Source organism: Carassius gibelio, chromosome B21 (genome assembly GCF_023724105.1).
Source record: "Carassius gibelio isolate Cgi1373 ecotype wild population from Czech Republic chromosome B21, carGib1.2-hapl.c, whole genome shotgun sequence".
Classification (NCBI taxonomy): Eukaryota; Metazoa; Chordata; class Actinopteri; order Cypriniformes; family Cyprinidae; genus Carassius; species Carassius gibelio.
Genome location: NC_068416.1, coordinates 21,042,862 through 21,064,816, shown reverse-complemented (window position 1 = coordinate 21,064,816; position 21,955 = coordinate 21,042,862). Strand labels below are relative to the sequence as shown.

Genomic DNA, 21,955 nt, shown 5'->3' with positions numbered 1-21,955 from the left:
ACTTACATACATGCCAACAGGGCCCTGCGGTCCCACTGCTCCTGTCTTTCCAGGGAAACCCTGAGAGAAATAACCACAAATGCCAAAACATCCTGAAAATCTGCAGCATGATTTACAATTTATATGAGAACTAAAACTATAAAAAATCATAACCATACCCTCTCTCCTGTTGGCCCAAGACTGCCCATAGGCCCCTCCCGTCCACGTGGTCCCTGTCAACCAAAACAAAATCATCAGTAGAGAGTTAACAATTTATAAATAGACCACTATGAAGTCTATATACAGTATTTATATATATATATATATATATATTAGTGCTGTCAAAATTAGCGCGTTAACGCATTCGATTAATTTGAAATATTTAACGCGTTAAAAAAAAATAACGCAATTAACGCGGTTGCAGTTTTTTTTATTTCCAGTTGTGGCCTATGTGTGTTCAACGTGCAAAGAAATATGGTTAAGACCAAGGAAGGACTTTTAGACGGAAAGTTTCAGTATAAAACTCTGCCGGATTACTCTTCAGTCTGCCACAAGAAACATTACTCTTCATTTAGTCTGCCACAAGAAACAGCAACATTAAAATCATGAACTCAAATGTCATTGTTTAAAAAAAAACAAAAAAAAAAAACAATGACTGTAACAGTGCGTAAATCAGACCTTTCTGTAACGCTAACGTTAATAAGCTTAAACGAAAATAACGAAATAATTGTGTAGCGGAGTATTCTTTGTACACAGTGCCGCGAACTGTCAATCACTCCTGTACGCGTGCATCACTGTCCTCCTCGCAGCTGCAGCAACTTGCGCTCTCTCTCTTCATCAAGCTTTAAAACAAAAAGGGGACAAAAAGATCATATTGTCTTTGTGCATAGGCTATAGATTAATTAGATAAATGAATATCTAAATTTGTGCCTTGCCGTCTACGGTATTTTTTTAGAACTTAGAAAAAAGATGCTGCAGCCAATGAGCAGCCAGCGGGGGCTGGCTGCAGGACGACTCAACCTCCGCAGACAGTTTTTAATGTTTATCAGACAATAAATACTCAAGATTTTGCTGTTTTTGTATAACTCACAACGAGTTTCACACACCTTCTCCGGCCACGTTGAGTTGTTGACACTTAACAGTGGGAAAAGCGACACATGCGCTATTCACTTGTATAACTTAAGGGTGAATGGGTAATGTAGTTTCTGCTCTGGGTGGGATGAATTAGGAAGCTTGCATTGTGAAGGGCGCTCTGAAAATCGGCAGTGCAGGTAAAAGATTAAAACCTCTATTAAAACAGATGTCCAAATGAGCGTACCGGTACGCTACAAGCACGTTCTGGGCGCACGGAGAGGTGCGGTACGCTCAAGAGCTATATTTGGAAGTGGCGGTACCGGTGCTTACCGGCCCACTTAAAGCACTGGCAATGACTATACTTTGGAATTTTTTTGCAGTCCACTTAGAATTCAACATGGAAATCATTTTTGTTTTTTATTGGCATTGATTGTTTTGAAATTCAAATGATACTTACATGTCTGTGTTTTTATTTCTGTAATAAATATGGCTTTCAAGCCAACAGTTAATTTGGAGGATATTGATGGTTTATTGCAGGTATTTTGTTTACATGAGAAAATCTGTGTTACAAGTTAAACAAAAATTCCAATAAACAATCATATTTTGAATTTAAATAGTTTCTTTGTCTTGAGTTTACATTAATTATTTACATTTTGCATTTACATATCCAAAAAGTTTCAGTCTTTTAATTGCGATTAATCGCGATTAATCGCGATTAATTTTAAAAAATTGTGCGATTAATTAGTTAATTTTTTTTAATCGATTGACAGCACTAATATATATATATATATATATATATATATATATATATATATATATATATATATATATATATATTTAGAGTTTAGAGTAAATAGTTTTCTATTTGAATACATTTTAAACTGTAATTTATTCCATCAATGAAAAAGCAGAATTTTCCTCCGTCATTACTCCATTACTTCAGTCTTTTGCTGCTTAATATTTTTTGTGGAAACTGACCTTTTCTTCAGGATTCTTCGATGAATAGAAAGTCCAGAAGTACATCACATAATTTTTTTTTTTTTTTGTATAAATGTAAAAGCCATTACTGTCAGTTGTAATCAGTTTAATGTGTCCTTACTGAACAAAAGGATTAATAAAAAAAAAAAAAAAAATAAAAAAAAACCTTTTTAACAAGTACAAGAAGTACTTTCAATATATAGTAAGATTATACAAGCAATAATGGAACCCAAAACCATGTCATAAAACTGAATGTTGACACCATTTGATACCCATTTGTTGTACTTTGTATGACTGCATACCATAGAGGGGGTCAAAGAGTTCAGTTAATCAGCTCAGACACAACAGTAGTTGCTTTATAGGATTCAAGTTTGTATGACAGAATACAAAGCATACTTACAAGACAAGTTACACAAACAATGACTGATTCAAAAGCCCTAAATAAGTTTGATCTCAATTTGCATGGGCTCTGTTGTTGTGTGAGAAAAGAAGAGTAGTATCTGTGTGAGTGTAAACATCTACATTATGCACATAAAAAATGCAAAGCTAAATATATATATATATATATATATATATATATATATATATATATATATATATGTGTGTGTGTGTGTGTCTATATATATATATATATATATATATATATATATATAAATAAATAAATAAAGAATATGGACATATATCTTCAACACCCTAAACTCAAGAACAATCATTTTCCAGCCGGATATTAAAAAGTGGGTCAAGAATTAATGATGAAAATTTAACAGCTTATGCCCTGATTTAGGTGCACAGCGTAGCAAATTCAATAGGATGAAAGGTAATATTTAATATGGATTGAAATTATTTTTATTTTCTAAATGTAGGTAATGTAGGTAATAAAGTTGGCCTGGGGGTCAGGAGCCTGTCTGCCTTGCAAGCAGGAAAGGCCTTGTGCTTACGAATGAAATACTGAGCTTAAGGCACTTAAGGCCGACTAATACATTTTGAAATGATTCACAAGATGTGTGTTAAACACATGAACAGAGAAGAAAACCCACCATAGATCCTGGGGGTCCATCTTGACCACGTTCTCCAGGAATACCTTGCAATCCCTGCGGGTTCAGAGAAACCAACCAAGACCTTAAAAGCCTGTGTGTTCACATGTTTTCTGCTGCCAGCACTGACCATTACTCTTCTCGCCTACTGCATTTTACTAGACTCATTTATGGCTGGTAGGTTACAAATTAAACTTTGACAAGCTGTGGAAAAACACTGGTGCCCACTAAATTCCTGGTAAGGCTGTCTTGTTTGTATAACCTCTTTATGATTCATAAAAGGCATAGCCCATCCTCTATAAAATGTGATCATCGTTTTTTATTTGCTTTGCACCGGGAGCTCAGTCTGCTGGATTCATGACAACAATCTGCGTTATAGAGCTCCTTTCACTGCCAAAAATGGCCCATTAATGGTAAATAAAAGTCTGAGATGCTCAATATGAAAGCTTAGCAGTGATAACTAAATAAATGGTTTTAGCCTAGTAGCTAAAAGACTACATTAATGACTTTATAAAAGAATATAGACATTTAAACAGTTGGCTATTCTGTTAAGAGTGCTGAACCCACCATTAGTCCTTTACTTCCTGCATTACCCACAAGGCCTTGCAGTCCCTGGAGCACAAGAAAGTACAATGAGAATCAATTTGATCTTTCTAGAGTCTCAACATGTAACACCAAGTGTTGCTTAATTGTTGACGTACCTGTTTATCTCTACTAGAGTCTTTATTGAGCTGTTTATATCAATTGTAATAATATCCCACATACTTTTTATATAATAATAATAAACAAAATAGATCTTATATATTATTTATACCATTAAAATATAACTTGTATTTATTAGAGTCTTCTATTGTACAACTAATATTCTAGTTAGCATATATGTGACCCTGGACCACAAAACCAGTCAATTTTTGAAATTTAAATTGAGATTTATACAGCATTTGAAAGCTGTATAAATAAGCTTTCCATTGGTGTATGTATTTATTAGGATCTGACAATATTTGGCCGAGATTCAACTATTAGAATATCTGGAATCAATTTTCATTTTTGGTGCAAAAAAAATCTAAATACTGAGAAAATAGCCTTTGAAATTGTCCAAGTGAATTCTTAGCAATGCATATTTCTAATCAAACATTAAGTTTTTATATATTTACAGTAGGAAATTTACAAAATATCTTCATGAAACATGATCTTTACTTAATATCCTAATGATTTTTGTCATTAAAGAAAAATCGATAATTTTGACCCATACAATGTTTTTTTTTTTGCCTATTGTTAAAATATACCCAAGTGACTTAAGACTGGTTTTGTGCTCCAGGCTCACATATAATTTAATTTATTCAAACAGACATTATTTAACATTATTTTGAATTTCATCTGAACCCATATGTTTCTTCATGTGTCAGAATAAATAAATCTAGAATTAGAAGCCATAATATAATGTTTCTTAAAGTTTTTGCCCACTATCTTTTTGTTATATATTTATATTTTATTGATATAGAAATACATCAGTTATATATATATTTTTTTACAGTTCATGTTATTAGAATATAGAATGGGAACCTGTGTACCAGGCTTTCCTTCAGCTCCAACAGGTCCAGTTGGGCCAGGTAAACCCTGCAATAAACACCATCAACACTGACATCATCAACATTCGACACAAAGACTGACACTAGTCTCATCTTTTGTGTATAAACACTTACAGGAAGTCCAGGCATGCCAGTGTGACCCCTCTGCCCTGTTCGACCCTGAAAATAAGACATGTATTGAGACTTTATTCAAATCAATATCACACAGCTCATCTACAAGAAAAGATCCATTTATAATATCTTAAAGCTTAGAAACATATTATATGTCAGCACACCATAAAGTGTATTACCTTCACGCCTCTAGGACCAGGCTTTCCAGGGAGGCCTTCAAGACCTTTGCTCCCCTTCAGTAAAATCAAGATGGACATTTCACATTGGAGAATATTACTCAATTTGAGACTGAAAATCTTAATGCATGTAATAAAGAGAAACTCTGACCTTTTGCCCCTCCTTTCCCACTTTGCCATGCGGACCAGCTTCTCCATCCTCTCCCTGTGTGAGGATATTGAGGTGTTTTATTATATATGTTTCAGAATTTACATTTATTAGTGAAGCAATATTAATGTCACTCATACCTGGATCCCATGTGGTCCTGGCAGACCTCGGACACCTTGGAAACCAGGAAAGCCTGTTGGTCCCTGCTCACCTTGAATGCCCTGTATCCCTGGGGCTCCTCTAGCACCCTGGGAGAAAAATACAATTTTCAACAAGTGACATCTGTGATCATGTGGATATGAACCTATTACATCTACTTGAGGTAAAATGTAGACACTACATATACTCTAAACTAATTAATAGTTATATGTTTACTTTGTTTCCTTTAGGTCCAATGTCTCCCTGGTCTCCATCAGGTCCTCTGTTTCCCTTAAAAAAGCAGTAAAGCCATCAGAATAACAAAAATAACAAAATAACAACTCAGTAGTCAAGACAGGTAAAAATAGCGAGCATTAGCTTACTTTGATACCAGTAAAACCTTTTGAACCTTGTATTCCTAATACACCCTGAAGAAAAATGAAGAAAAACAAACTAATTCACCAGTACGTATGATATATTGCATTTAAAATACACAGTTATCAAAAAAAAAGAAAAAAAAAAAGACTGTGGTATGAACTCATTGGGAAAAATAAAAGTCTCTTCAGACTGAATTTGGCTTTTTACCATTAATCCTTCAAACCCTGGCTCCCCTCTGAGGCCCAATGGCCCTGCAGGGCCCTGTAAATGAGCAGGGATAAGAAGGTAAATTGATATGTGATAGATGTGATAGAGCATTAAACAGCATGGAGTCTTAATCTTTAATGAGTAAGAAGATCAATGCAATTACAAAAACATACAGTAATCACTCTTGGAGAAAAGAGTACTTACAGGTTCTCCTTTGGGACCAGGTAACCCTTCCCGGCCTGACAGCCCCTAGTAGAAAAGCATGTGAATACAATAATATAGATCAAGATCAAGTAGTAAATAATTTGAGTCAGTCATGGTCTGGTTAGTGTGTATATATTAGTATGAAGATATCTACAGTATGTGAAATAACATAACGTCCAGTTATACAATATATCTCTTTAAACAATCAATTAGATTAATTATATCAGAACAAACATTCACCTGTGGACCCCTTGGTCCCGGAGACCCGATCTGTCCTTCTAATCCATGGGGACCCTAATAATGACATATAGGTTATGTAGAGGTCATTTATCAGTAACTTTTCGCTGTCACAAATAATGAATAACAAATAACAAACCTGTGGTCCTGGAAGACCAACAGCTCCTGGAGGGCCAGGCTCCCCCTAGAAAATAAAACACAAATTGGTAGTATGCAACAGACAAACTGAGTGGAAATGTATGAGGAAAAAGCCAAACACTTACACGAGACCCATTAGGCCCCTGGGCACCAACCACACCTGTCCAACCAGGAGCTCCCTGAAAATATTTCAATAAGCTGAGATCTAATTTAATGCACAAATCATACTACCTCTTCTCAATCCTTAAAAAATATGTATCATGTTTTCAATAAAAATATTAACCAGCACAATTGATTTCATCTGTGATAATAAGGAATGTTTCAGATGAGCATATTAGAAAGAATCATATCGATTTATGATGTTCTGTATTACTTACTGGTGGACCTGGGAGCCCTGGTGGTCCCTCCATCCCATCATCCCCCTGTAAACAATAAAATTATCAGATAACTTCAACTTTATTGTCAAAATGAATTTGCAACTACATAGATCTCTCCATTTTATAAACAAAATGTTTAGTATTTCTTGCACTATAGTTATTTTTTATTCACTTACATCTGGCCCTGGATGACCTTCAGGGCCCTCCAACCCTCTCATGCCTTGTGGACCCTGAAGAAGAATTAAAATACAATCAGGCAAGATGTTGAAAAGGAATATTAGGTTAATATGTACATTAAATAAGTCTGTTCATTCACAGTTACTATGAAGATTAGATAACTTACAGAAGGGCCGACAGGACCAAGAGAGCCAGCTGCACCCTTTGAACCCTGAAAACATGAACCACAGGATACATATTTTCATAAAAACGTACAATTATCACCACTATGCAGCTGTAGATTATAGAGATGGATAATAAGACGTAAAAAAGTGCCTATTAAATACAGTAGTTCTTTGCCTGACCACTAGATGGCAATATATCCTTATCTCACAGAATGCACCCAAATACATTAGATGCCTGGATTTATGATTATTGGTTTAATCATGGCTTACTTTCTCACCGACTTTTCCCATATCTCCACATGGACCCTCTGGTCCAGCAATGCCCTGAAACAAGAACACTGTTAGTCCTTAGTCAAAAAAAAAAAAAAAAGATGGTTAATGGGTGGCACATCAGTTGGATTTGAAACTACAATATTTTACTAACTAGCTTCACCATTCATATCTCTTACCTCCTCTCCTTTCTCTCCAGGTAAGCCAGATTCTCCTTTATAGCCTAAAGGACCCTGCATTTCAAAATGAACTGTTAACACACCAAAAGAATCAGAAAACATGATAAAACATTGCTTGATAAACCTGCTTGTTTCAAAATGTAAAAAATGAAAGTGACGTGAAAGTGACATGATATGTGACCAAGTATGGTGACCAGTACTCAGAATTTGTGCTCTACATTTAAACCATCCAAAGTGCACGCACACGCACACACACACACACACACACACACACACACACACACACACACACACACCATGAACACACACTCAGAGCAGTGGGCAGCCACTTATGCTGCGGCATCCGGGAAGCAGTTTGTGGTTCAGTGCCTTGCTCAAGGGCAACTCACGTCATGGTAATGAAGGACATATGTAAATGTCAGTGTAAGCTTTACATGAATATCACTTGACCTTTGGTCCTGGAATCCCTGGGGGCCCCTGAGGTCCATCCAGCCCATTTTCTCCATCCTTTCCAAAGAGCCCTGCTCTACCCATTACACCTTTTGGGCCACGGTCACCCTGAAAGAATAGCACATTAAAAATAGGCTAATAATTATACATTAAGAAACAACGCATTTCTATGTTCATCATAATAGCATGCACTAATAACTGCAGCTATAATATTAACGTCTAATAATATTACAAGATTGTTTGCTTGGGTCTGCAGGTACCAAATGTTATAGAACAGTATGTGAAAGGCAACTCTGGTTTTGCAAAAATTCTCTGCTATAAATGAGTTTAAATCTTAAAAAAAGTTGATTGTTGTTAAAGTAATTTGGCCTTCCACATAATTTGTTTGTACACTTGGAGGTACAAATAATTTTCAGTGGTTATTAAGAGCATATTAAAGATGCTTTAATGAGGGCTTAAGGTGGATTCATTTAAAATGTCATTTGTTGGTGTTAATGTCAAATACAACAACAGCTATAGTGTTGTTGCCAGCCTACAACTATCTTCTATCAAAAGTATCTTGTTAATACACAGTTAACAACGTTATAAATATAAACAGACTGGAAGTATATGTCAAAATATTTAATCTGTGCATTAGGCGTTAACAATAAATGCAGCCAAAGAAACCTAGTGTTGGGCTTAGGGTTTTTATTAATATAAGATTTTATTTGGCAAGCCCTTAATATTTAGGAACACCACCTGGAAGCATTCATCATATCATGTGCAGTGAAAAGGAGTGTATGCAAGTGATAGATACAAGTGAAATGTGGCCAGACAAGCACTGAACTGAGAGGACCACACACATAAACACATGCTTGTGACTGGTCACTGTGTAGTAATTCATCAGAAGTCATGCTGAATTACACTCACAAGTGTCAAAAACGGATGCTCAGCTCCTCATTTAGTGTCATTCAAAGTCAATGACATCCATCTATCTGCTCTTTCACAGAGTGGTACATTAAATGCTAACAGAAGCTCATTTCAGCAGTGATTGATGCAAGGCTTTTGAGAAGCACAAATGTGACGTCTAGGTCACATAAAATCTGACGAACCGCAATGAGGAATGCAGATACTAGGGCCTTTGTTTGCATTTGTGGTTAAATCTCAGCAATGGTGGGTGGGGTTGTGTCTAATAACTGCCTCCCTTTCTTAACTCCAAATAATTTGAGGTGACATAATGTCCTGCTCTGACCAAAAAGCAAATATTTGGTTTATTATATAATATTATGGATATGAAAACATTATAATTACAGACAAAAAAAACATTCTGGTGTACAATTAGCAGGTTAATGATATGATTACAGCAGCAATTGTGATGCCTTAGTAAGTATCACTAATAAAAGTGATATTTGCCTTATTAAGCACCACTAAAAACGACAACGGTGCACTATAGGATATTACCATGTCTCCCAAACGTCCTGGACGTCCTTGTTCACCTGGCTCCCCAGGTGGCCCCTAGCAGAGAAGGTTAAGAGAGAGATCATGATTTAGCAGAACAGGTGTTGTCATCTGAGCTCAGCAAGTACTACACTACATAACACAGGTGTTGCTGAGAGTCATCAAAGTCTTATTACACCAGCTGGTACTTCACCTGCGGCCCGGGTTTCCCCATCTCTCCTTCCGGACCAGGCGGACCTTGCGCTCTCTACAAGTCCGCAGGAATCAACACAGTCAGGGATATTACATGTTCAGAAACATAATGCATTTCACACATACGTGCTGTATACAGTACTTACAGGCCAACCTGCACGGAGAAGCTGGAAGAATGAAGTTTGCTGGAGGAGAAAAATAGCATTATTTAACTGAGCATCCATATTTAATCACTTTATTAGCATCACAGCATTATCTGTTACTCTATTAAGTTAAATCTACAAATCTGCTCTATTTTTCATGAGTACAGGTCAACTTGTTGTCCAACAACCAGAAAAAACACTTTTGACAGGTTGCGACTTTGAGAAGTTGTGACTTTTAAAAGCTACGGTCATGTGCATGCAGATAGATTTTATTTTTTTTATGTCTTATATGCCATAAAATCTGTGTTTTTAGAACATTATGTCTAACTACAAACAATCCAACTTTTTATGTTCCACTACATTGATTCATGTTTAGCAGTTTTACATTATGCATCCCTTAAAATGATTGCAGAGCTGCACGATATTGCACAACATGAAAAAGTTGATAATTCATACTTGGGTATACTATTTATAAGAACCAACTTTTTCAACTTTAAAAAAGATCTCTTTCCACTCAACTTTTTATAGGCCACATTGCTTTAGACCCATTCAATATGTCTATACAAATATTTTTATTGTGATTATTATTGAATAAAAACAAACATAGCAAGAAAAATACTGAAATAATACTATTATAACGCAAAATAAGAAAATAAATATTAAATTAATTTTTTTTTTAAATCTGTTATTTTTAGCATACTGAATATAGATCTTAATATATACATGTTCATAATTTAAACCATTCAAAATTACATTTTTACAGCTTGCATATTTATTTAGATTTACTTCTTTATTTACACCCTTGAAGATTTGACTATTGCATTATGTCATATCATGACTTTATATTCCTTTTGTTTCAATATATTGTGCAGCCCTAAATATTGTGCAGGACAAAATTAAAACCAGTTTAATTAAACTGAGCTTCCTTATGTCGATTCAGACTACCCATCAATTATATCAAAATTGGTATTTTTATTAATCCTGGTCTATTCTTGAAGCTTTTCTCTTCGTAACTCTGAGGAGTCATTTAAATGGAGGCAAAAGTCATAACCATGCTATTCTTGTCTTCTTAAGCTTTAATGATTCATTCTCATCCAACCAGACTCCAGACTTAAAAGCTGCCCTGTAAACTACAAAGGCGTTCACAAAGGCAGCATGCTGCACACAGGACACATATCCCAAAATGAGTTACAAGGTCACAGGCTGGTTTTAATTAGACCATGCTCGACAGAGGTTTCAGTTATCAGAGCAGATGCGTTCGGAGATACCGAGCTGGAAACAGACATGAAGGGAGATACAGATTGATCGTGCTGAGGTGGCCTTGTGCAAAGGGGAAATCACCCCTTTAGTTACAGGAACAACTTATGACCTCATGCAGCACTGAGAGTAGAAAGGTTGTTGCCCTCAGCTGGATTGCTGGATGTACAGTGCGGAACGGTTCAAAGGCTGTAGGAAACAAATACCCCATTACAGCAATAGCAGAGAATTCCTTCCTCTGTCTTTTTCTCGGAGGGCATCTTTATTCAATCGTGGCTGTGGTGCTCATCTGAGCTGTTACACAAGATACAGCTGTACACTGACAGCCACTTTAAAGGGATGAGGGATAATTTTATAGCCAGGGAGACAACAGACAGGGACGGAAAACTTGGGAGAAACCGGAAAAAACGAGAGAAAACTCACCTGAAATGCAGCCCATTCCTCAGGTGTGTTTCTCCACAGGTAGAATGTGGGCAGCCCAGGTGGCCCAGGAGATCCTGGGACACCACGGTGACCTGGACGGCCCTTAAGCCCAATGACACCCTAAAAACATCACAACAATAAGGAAGACTGCATCCCAAAGAAGAAAAAAATTCACTGACATATGCTTATAATCTTAAACAAATCTCAGACCAGATAAAAGCTGAACTGTTAGGATGAAAAACTAAATTCCATCACACATCTGCATTTTATAAACAGGCATGTTGTAAAACAGCACTGTACATAACAGTTTAGACAGCACCAGATAACTGATAAATATGATAGAAATTATTATGACTTTCACCACTCAAGATATAAATACATTTTATTTCCAGATGCAAATACCAGTGCTTACAGCACACCACCATTCAAAAGTTTGGGGATTTTTCTTCTCAAAAGAAATTAAAGGGTAAGTTCACCCCCAAAATTTTTAATTCGTCCATTTTCTACTCACCCTCGAAGCAACCTAGGTGTATGTGACCTTCTTCTTTCAGAATAATCCAATCGGAGTTATATTAACCCTTTCGCACGTGAATTTAGAATATTCTAGCTGAGCCCCAAGCGTGAGTTTCTTTAGGCAACAGTTATTTTAGGATGTACCGCCTTATTGTTTCCATGGCGATGCGTCATGCTTGTCATGTGAAACAACACAGCCACAATAGACCTGTATGACACATGGATCGCTTTTATTTAGTTTTTCCTGTTTTATTCAAAATATTTGCAAACATACTCACTATATTAAGAAATCTGTGCAAGTAAATATTTTTGGTAGCTTAAACCCTTTTTTATATCGACCTTGTTAGTTGATCTATACCGCGTGATGGGTGCCGCCATGTTAGTTCGCGCTGAATCTGAGGTGTGGGATTTACAACATGCACATTCATCCTCTTCTCCCGAAGCACGTTGAAGAAGGTCTCCGGTAAACTCAGAGAAGGGCAGAGTAAACTTTATAGTAACCTACACAATCTGTGTAGATATAACTAAAAACATGAAGTCAGATTATATTTGTAAGGATCATTATTGCCGTTTCCGCTTGTATTTTTCAAACTGTAAATTTATGGTTTTGCTAGTACTTATGTGTATTTAAATCTTAAGTCTTAAACCTAAAACAACCATTATATGGTTAAAAACACTGAATGTTTGTTATAAAATGAGAAGCGCTCAGTGCGTCCTATCTGGCTCTGCGCCAATCAAAGCGCGAAAGCGGATTTAAATTCAGCAGGTGATGACGTGATGTCCTGAAAGTTCTAATCATACCGGTGTGATCATACGCATTAAAGGGTTAAAAATTGTCCTTGTTCTTCCAAGCCTTTCAGTGGGGTTGAGCGTGTGTTTGTCGTCAACAGTTCAGAAGACGTGAAATAAAGTGTGCGCCTCTGTTACAAAAAGTCCCTCACACGGAGCGAATCCATGCGTTTATCCAGATTTCAAACATAATAAACTCTTTTTTTTTTCTCACGTCTGCTGAATGTGGGACGCAGAAGACGTGCAGGCGGAAGAACACTGTGGCTGTGGGAAATGTAGGAGCAAAGGAAACAAAGTTTCCTTACTTTAGCAAAGGAAAACCAGTCTCCTCTTGGCTTATTTCAAAATCCTCTGACGTTTTTCTTTACAAATCCTCGTTTTGTGCTTCTAATTCGTGAAATGGGGTATCAGAGCCTCTTTGCCATGACACTTAGGACATCTCATATGTTTATACTGTAAAAATTGCTATATATGCAAGAAGCACTCATCACAGTTCAGTATGTAAATAAATGCAAGAAAGAAGACCAATGCCAGCTCTTTTTGCAAATATTACAATGATATCAACACTGTTGGTTTGATTGATGAAAACTTTAATGACCAATAATTATCATAAAGTCAGTTCAAAGAAATAGAAGTAGAAAAGAAAGCTGAAGAGTACTGAAGTGCACAGTATAGGGACAACGTGTCTTTACAAGTTTCCTTGTTGGCATATGGACTTCTGTTTGGAGGTTAAACATATGAGAGCAGTCATCTAAAGTGACAAAGGTCATGGAACGACACAAAGGTCAGCTGGTCATGACCACAGGCATGTGAACTTTCAATGAACTTCAGGTGTGAAGCACTTTGACCTCGGCTTGCGTTCATTCACCATGACACTCTAGTCCATTTCTCATTAATAAACACTCTGATTCTCATACCTTATCACCTTTGGGTCCTGGATAGCCATCACTCCCAGGACATCCCTAGAGGGAGCACAGTAAAAACCTTAAACATACAAAGCTACAGTGCGTGACCAAAATAAAACACACGGCTTTCACTTTTAATAGCAATGAGCTTGTTTTACAGAGTCAAAACTACAGGTTTATAGCATGTAGAAAGCTGTAAATAAGCAATAACAAAGTAATCAAACAAACTATTTTCCTATTTGTCTTAATTTGATCAAACGAAGCACCCATTCAGAGTTCAGAGGTCAGACGAGCTAATAAAAACCATTAAGTTTAGTGGCACTCTGACCACGGTAATACGAGCACACTGTTAAACTTAAACCTAATGTTTTAACCATCACAAAACTATTGTAAAAGCTGACTTACTGCATGATGACACCTGGTTTACAGGTTTTTTGCAACAAAACCATTGACACAGAGTAAAGAATTCATCACTAAACGGCACTGAACAGTTTGTGACAAGCTTTTTGTCATCTGAGCCATAAAAACAATGGATCTAGCCTAAAAAAAAATAAAAAAAAATACTGTTCAGTTTTTATGTTAATTTAAGTTTTAGCATTTTTATTATTTAAAAAAAAATAATGTTTAGCTTTTAACAATTTTAGTACTTAATCTCAAACTTCTTTGATTTTATTTAAGCTTAATTAGTTAACATTCCTACTTTTTTGTTTTTCATCTTACATTTATACAGTTTTTTTTCTTTTGTATTTCAGCTTTATTTCAGTTAACAGAAACAGTTTTAGGTGACAATAAAAACACTGCATCTCAGCAGTGTTAATTTTGACACGAAATTTTAATTTAGTTTTAGTCTTAGTCTTTTGACTATAATTCTTTTTAGTTTTAGTCAAGTTTTAGTCATCTGATTTGTTTTAATTTTAGTCTTATTTTAGTCGACTAAAATTGCTTGGTATTTTAGTAGACTAAAATTGCTTGGTATTTTAGTCGACTAAAATTGCTTGGTATTTTAGTAGACTAAAATTGCTTGGTATTTTAGTCGACTAAAATTGCTTGGTATTTTAGTCGACTAAAATAAGACTAAAATCAATAACAGATTTACTAGACAATTTTTTACAGCTGGTATAGGAAACAAACTTAACCAAAATATATAAAACACAAATTCAACTTTATTTCAACACAACTGTGTCTTTATTTCGATTCAAAAGCTTTTATGCAGCAACAAACACTGTCATGATAATGTAAACAATAACTAGCTGCCAATTGACCATCAATAAAAGAAAAATAACGTTAGGTCCAGGACCTTAAAGCTTACAGCTGAGCTGAACAATAAGTGCATACATTTAAAGTAAATATTTAATAAGTTGGCAGCTAGGTGGATAAAAAAAGTAACAAGATTTTATAAGGTATTCATTTGTCTAGCAATATTGTATGTTTTAAATACTACAATATTGCTAGATTTGTATGTATAATGATAGGATGTGAACATTCATGTTTCACATGACTAATATAGAAATATTTGTGATATTGTCAACAAGTAGAACATTATAAAATATACTAAACATTAGTATTAATCAAATGTATTTATCATGATATTACGTATTAGTATTGTGCTCGCATCTAATTTGAAGAAGGGGCTATTTTACAGTACTTTTCAGTTCGTAATATTTAATGCTACAACATCTACGCACTGCACTATTCCAATTTTGCTTAGCTCAATAAACAAAAGAACATCGTTGTAAAATTACATTTGAGAAAATGTCCGGGTGGCTCGTCTGTAAATGTCTTTTCAAATTGGTTGTGTTCTTGCCACGAATGAGCGCTCTGCGTGCTTTACACTTTGTTTTGTTTTGTTCGTCGTCAAACGTGAAGTGAGCTGTGGACATTTTGTCGCTCTTTTAGACAGTAGGGACTTTAAGCAACAGCTGCGAATGGAACGGCTACAGCGACCGGAAGTTTGCCGTCACACCGCTGTAGCCAAGAACGTAAAAGTCACTAAGCAACGGTAAAACAGAACAGCGCAACGCAGCATTAATTCATTTATTGAGATCCAAAAAAATATATAATTTAAAAAAGCAAGAGAAGGATTGCTTTTGGCGTTAAATGACAATCTTTTGTCAGAAGAGGAGTTTTTAATATTGTATGATGTAAATAAGTCTAAAAACAAAACATTTATTTACCTAACCTCTCACGTTGTAGCGACTCTGGCAAATCAGCTGTTCTCCCGTAGTAGACCGTTAAATTAGAACGTCAGAAAGTAGCAGTTAAATTCGCGCAGGCGCAATACAACGCCAGAATGGCGTTGCCGTTCCACCAGAGGCTGTTGCTTAAAGTCCCTATCACCTCTTCGAATGCCGACTTCCCGGGAGCTCATAAAAACTGAAAACCTTCGCTTCACGTCTCAATAAGTCAGGCTCTGATTGGTTCTCTTCTCTCATGCAGTCTGTTCTGTTTTGCCGGTTCTTTTGCTCATTCCTCGCATCTCTCCCGTCTGCTGATTTGATTTTCGTCACAGTCTATTTTCGTCTCGTCCTTTATTCGTTGACGATAATGTCAATCAATTTAGTCATAGTTTTAGTCTCCATCAGTGCCTTCTATTTTAGTTTTCGTCTCGTTTTCGTCGGCAAAAATATATTCGTGACGAAAATAATGACGAAAATATTTAGTCAACGAAATTAACACTGCATCTCAGAATTTTTTTTTAGAGTTAAGTGTTATATATAAAAACATAAAATTTCTCAGTTTCAAACAGACCAGGCTTTAACTCCCTGGAATTATAAAATTAGGGCTTTATTCAATATAGGACTAAATGCTTGACGCCCACCAAGAAATAAATGCAGGGTATGGTAGTAACAGAGATGGTAAAAAAGGGTATGTATTAATTACTGCATCTCTACTGGATTTTGCTCTCAGGCAGAGCAATATTTCCTTAATGTGTTCAGCCAACTGGTATAAATCAGCCCTTCTTGATCTAATGGAGGCCTTTTACAGTGCCTGGACAACTGGAGCTCAGCCAGAAGCATCCAGATGGCATCACATCTGGGTTTACTTCTGTTAGACCTGATCACTTAAAACCAGGTGAATGTTGCATGTCGACTGGGTGATACAGATGGGTCGTTCCTTCTACAGCCCATTATAGAGAGCCATGAATCATGCGGGAGAGAAGTGAGACATGTTGACATATGCAGAATGTTGTGTAGCTTGGAACAGCTGAAATATACACAACACCAAAGGCCTGATAATTCTTGCTTCATTTTTTCCCTCTTGTGCTTTCTGCATCAGACTGCTTTTGTAGATTGTGGCATAAGTTTTTATTCTATTTGGCCTATTGTGTTATGTGTGATGTATCTGCTACAGCAAATGATTTTAGCCATTCTTGATGCAGACTGGTTTCAAGTAATAATTTTGTGTTAACAGGATGAGACATGAAACCAAAACTTTCTGCAATATATACTGTTACTTTGTATTAATTTATACTACTATATATACTACTATAGTATTTATTAATATTTTAAATTTGATTTTAATTTTAGTTATTTTTTAAAATAACTATTTCTCCCATATTTAGCTTTAATACTTTTTTTATTTCAAGTTTTGTGTTGGCAATTTTAGCATTCAGCTTAAACAAATTTTATTTCAGTTACCGTATTTTCCGGAGTATAAGTCACACTTTTTTTCTTAGTTTGGCTGGTCCTGCGACTTATAGTCAGGTGCGACTTATTTATCAAAATTTATTTAACATGAACCGAGAGAAATGAACCAATAGAAAACATTACCGCCAGAGGGCGCTCTATGTTGCTTAGTGCTCCTGTAATCTACACTGAAAACATAGAGCGCCATCTCGCAGCTGTAGACGGTAATGTTTTCTCTTGGTTCTTGGTTCTAAATAAATGTGACTTATAGTCCAGTGCGACTTATATATGTTTTCTTCCTCATCATGACGTATTTTTGGAATGATGCGACTTATACTCAGGTGCGACTTATAGTGTGAAAAATATGGTAGTTGCCAAATTCAAGTTAGTTTAATTTTCTTTTCTTTTTTTTTCATCTATTAATTCAGTTTAATTGCAATTATCAAAAATGAACTTTTATTAGATTTTGTCTAAGTTAATAATTATAAATAACAACACTGATATATATATATACTAATTCTCAAGTTTCCTCCCAGAGCCCAAAATCATGCAGGTTAGGTTAACTGAATATTCTAAACTGTCCCCAGACATGTGTGTATAGATAAAACTTGTGTGTGGATCGACTTGTGTTTAGATTTACTGGTTCTTGCCATGAACATAGCCATAGATGCTGGACTGGTGTTAAGAAAAAAATAAACAGCAACAGCAAAAATAATATTTTTAAGTTATACTCACAGGCTCACCTCGGGGCCCCACTGGCCCCATGGGTCCTCTTTGAATGCGATACATGTTCCCATCAGAGCCACGCACAAGATCTCTATGCCTTCCTGTAAGTATAACGGTACCTGGGTGCTCCTCAGATCCCCAGCCGTGTCCTACAGGGATATCTGGAGTTTTGGATGTTTTTCTTCCACTTCCTTTTGAGATTTCCTCCCAAGAAGTTGTTCTCACAGGAGCCTGTGTGGTGGCCCCCAAATCCTCTTTTAACAAGTTGGATTCTCGATCCTCAGGTCTGGAGGTGGTTTCCAGATGAATCTCACTAGTGGGTACAATACTTCCGGTAGGTTTCTCAGGTACCTGAACATCCAGGTTGATAATTGTGGTATCCACTGGTTTCTTTGGTGAAGGTTTGCCGGATTTGTGCTTGTCGGTGGTGATGTTTTCATCTAAACGTTTGGATGTGGAGTCTGGTTTTCCATCACGGCTGCCTGTAGTTTCAGTTGGGACAGTTTTGGAAGGTTTACCACCATTTTTGGACAAGATGTTTTGGTCTACCAGGTCTGTATCCTCATCCACCTCAAACACATCACCTCGGACCACAAAGACAGGACGTTTGGATCCAGTAGGCAGAGTACCATCACCACGTATAATCCCACGTCTATGGAGACCCTATTAACATAAAGAAATGACTTCATGTGAACCAAGAATTGAGTGTAAGATATTATTCAATTCTGTTTGTTATTTATTTTTACATCTGGGAGCTTTATGTCCACTATAATATGTTAAATGAAGATGTAATGACTTCATCATAATGTCTAATATACCGTGAGAATGTTTATGCGACTTGATTAAAGCTGTAATCTCCATTTTTACATATGGTTGTGAAGTTGCTGCTTCTAAAAGATGTTAAGGTAAACAAGAGTGCAGTAATTCCAGTCTGATAAACAACAATAATTTAAACTATTAAACATCTTGTAGCAATCAGCAATGATCTACTGAGATCTGACATCATGTGAAGATCAGATGTGCATGAGTTACATGCAAGGCTCACACATTTGTACCACTCCAAACAAGGCATCCTTCCATGTCTACAGTACAACACACTGGTAGTTAAAGTCAAAACAGAATGACAGTTTCACAAAACACTCACGCAAACAAGCAGACTTGCAAACCAATGTCACACAGACACTCAGACACACACAAAGGCTACGTTTTAAATCAATGAAATGTGAAGAAAGAGACAAAAAAATAAAATAAAAAAATAAATAAAAAGAGGGAAAAATTACACAGAAGAGTGGTCTGGATTCCATATGATCTGACTTGGTCCTGAATGATGAGAAGGGAAATGAAAAACAGCCTTTTCCCTGTGATAAAACACCCACATCATAGTGTCAAAGACAGAGGATTGTAGCTGTATATCAAAATGACATCATGCAAAATTGAAACATGTGTCTGTTTAAAATCTGCTGTGATTCTGTCTAGTTGCTTTATTTGCATGAAGTCTAAGCCAGGTGTTTCAGTAACGTGTCTTTTGTAAGATAATATGAGTGCTTCAGTTTTCTTGGTGGCATCTGCAAGGTTTACAAGTAAGGCTGAACGATTAATTGCATTTGCGATAATATCGCGATATGAGAAAATGCGATTTTCTAATCGCAACGTGCGCGATTTGAGGTGGGCACGTGACGCGAGCGAAAGAGCGGAGAACTCGGCTGCAACAACTTTTCATCCTGTCAGTTCATCTTTAACCTGTAGCGCAATGGCCTCTGCCTCGACGGAACAGTCAGTAACTGACACAGCTGCGACTTTAATCTCAAAGAGGAACAGCACGTCGGTGGTGTGGAACTATTTTGGTTTCAAAAAAGAAGATGCTGCACAGCTTCAGGTGTTATGCAGAGCATGCTGTGCTCCCGTTGCGACTTCACGGGGTAACACTACAAACTTGTTTCAGCACTTAGTGTCACTCCGTATGAACGTAATTCAAAACGGCACGGGGAAATCACTCGGGCAATAACCGAGTTCATAGCCAAATATATGATGCCTCTCAGCACGGTGACCAAGCCTGGATTCGTGGCATTGACATATACGCTTGATAAACGGTACAATATACCCTCCCGTACATACTTCAGTCAGACTGCCATACCGGAGCTGTACAAAAAGTGTAAAGAGAAAGTCGCCGCGGAGGTTAAAACGGTGGAGTTTTTTGCTAGCACTACAGATATGTGGTCAAGCCGCACAGCTGAGCCTTACCAGAGTACCTGTACCTGCCACAAGCGCTCCCTCAGAGCGTCTTTTTAGCACAGGAGGGAATATTGTGACTTGCACTCGCTCATCCTTGAAGCCAGCAAAAGTCAATATTCTGGTTTTCTTAGCAAAAAACCTGTGAGCCACTGAGAACAAAACTGTTGGATCATTATAGCTGGCAGTGCCATACTCGTAGTGAACTTTAGTCTGTGTGGTGTGTTATTGTTGTGTACTTGATAAGTGAGGTTGATCTATTCCAAATTATAATATTCAAATAGTTTTTGTCTAATTTAAAAGTGCATTTCTCCATTTTTTTATTTATAACTTTATTTATTTTGATTTTACTAAATATTTTCAAAGCAAATGCTGTTGCAGTTGTGTGAAATGTTACTGACTTTGGAGCAGTAAGATAATTATTATTTTTAATAATTTTTTTCTTCAGACTGTAAATTTTGCACAGTGTTTACAAAGTGCGCATACCTTTGTTTAAATTATTGAAATGCACAGTGGCAAAGCCATAGATGTTTCTGTAACGAGCAGTTCAATAAAAATGTCATTTATTTCAAGTCATACATGTTTTAATTTAATTATAACAAATAGGCCCAGCCTATGGGAAAGAATATTTCACACTAAATGCATCTAATATTGTGTTGGTCATATTTAAATAATTCATTACGTTTTGTTGGGGAAAAAAAGAGGATAAAAAAAATCTTTACAAAACAAATCGCATATTAAATCGCAATCGCAATATTGGGGAAAAAAATCGCAATTAGATTATTTTCCCAAATCGTTCAGCCTTATTTACAAGCGGATAAACTAAAAGAGACTTAGGAAAAGTCATACATAAAGCTACTGTATGTTGCACAATTATAATTCTATACTGCTTTGGGTTGCAAGGTCTGACAATTTCATGGCTTCCAGGAAAATAAAAAGTAACATAAAAATAAACACATCCAGTACCATTTTATAATTATATATTATATAATTATTATACATTTTATATTATACAAAAATAGGATTGAAAAGCCTTTATATGAAGAAAACCTGGGCAAAAATCAGACCCCCTGACCTAATACTATCACTAACAATGGCTCTTTCTGTGGCCATGGCCTGATAAGCTGACACTTGATCTCCACCTGGCTACGAAGGGCTGTCGTCCAGCTTATCTTCCTGTTGTTGGTCTGATATCCCTCTAATAGCCTGCCAAAGGGGGTCTGAACACACTGACTCATATTAAGTGCCCAGTCACCCAGTAAAGAGCATCTTCCACCGCAGATCTAGCTATAACAACATATGGCCACCAGGGGGCTTCCTGTTAAAAGGACCAACATGAAAATATCTGTAACATGACTTATGTAGGGGCGGGCGGGCTTTGTCATTAATTTGTGACCAGAGGTTTTTGTTTGTTCTTTTGAACCTTATCAAAAAAAAAAAAAGATTTACATGGATCCATACTGTGCCCAGGCAACAGAATACCATACAGATATTGAGAAACCATATAGCAACAACCAAGGATTGTGGTGGTGACATTTATACAGGAAATCTCCGATCACATTGATCTTCCTGACAAGTGGAGAAAATACAGAAGCGAGTGCAACAAGATTGGGCAAAGATCTATATATTAGTATGACTATTAAGACATAATTCACCTCAAAAAAGATTCCCAGATTTGTTGCTCTGATGCACACATGATGCACAACC

At 36.4% G+C, this 21,955-nt stretch overlaps 1 protein-coding gene across 1 annotated transcript in view; it reads right to left on the bottom strand.

The window, feature by feature from the left end:
- Positions 1-21,955, bottom strand: part of si:ch211-196i2.1 (collagen alpha-1(I) chain) — a 70,176-nt gene that overhangs the window by 11,200 nt on the left and 37,021 nt on the right. The window contains exons 7-34 of the mRNA XM_052588465.1: positions 18,029-18,682; positions 13,680-13,724; positions 11,461-11,580; positions 9,784-9,822; positions 9,639-9,692; positions 9,449-9,502; positions 8,009-8,116; positions 7,559-7,612; positions 7,380-7,433; positions 7,112-7,156; positions 6,945-6,998; positions 6,769-6,813; positions 6,517-6,570; positions 6,393-6,437; positions 6,257-6,310; positions 6,017-6,061; positions 5,813-5,866; positions 5,611-5,655; positions 5,465-5,518; positions 5,230-5,337; positions 5,093-5,146; positions 4,945-4,998; positions 4,769-4,813; positions 4,629-4,682; positions 3,633-3,677; positions 3,069-3,122; positions 159-212; positions 7-60 (exon numbers count right to left, since the gene is read on the bottom strand). Coding sequence (XP_052444425.1) covers positions 7-60; positions 159-212; positions 3,069-3,122; positions 3,633-3,677; positions 4,629-4,682; positions 4,769-4,813; positions 4,945-4,998; positions 5,093-5,146; positions 5,230-5,337; positions 5,465-5,518; positions 5,611-5,655; positions 5,813-5,866; positions 6,017-6,061; positions 6,257-6,310; positions 6,393-6,437; positions 6,517-6,570; positions 6,769-6,813; positions 6,945-6,998; positions 7,112-7,156; positions 7,380-7,433; positions 7,559-7,612; positions 8,009-8,116; positions 9,449-9,502; positions 9,639-9,692; positions 9,784-9,822; positions 11,461-11,580; positions 13,680-13,724; positions 18,029-18,682 — 2,199 coding nt within the window. The remainder of the gene's footprint in view (positions 1-6; positions 61-158; positions 213-3,068; positions 3,123-3,632; positions 3,678-4,628; positions 4,683-4,768; positions 4,814-4,944; positions 4,999-5,092; positions 5,147-5,229; positions 5,338-5,464; positions 5,519-5,610; positions 5,656-5,812; positions 5,867-6,016; positions 6,062-6,256; positions 6,311-6,392; positions 6,438-6,516; positions 6,571-6,768; positions 6,814-6,944; positions 6,999-7,111; positions 7,157-7,379; positions 7,434-7,558; positions 7,613-8,008; positions 8,117-9,448; positions 9,503-9,638; positions 9,693-9,783; positions 9,823-11,460; positions 11,581-13,679; positions 13,725-18,028; positions 18,683-21,955) is intronic.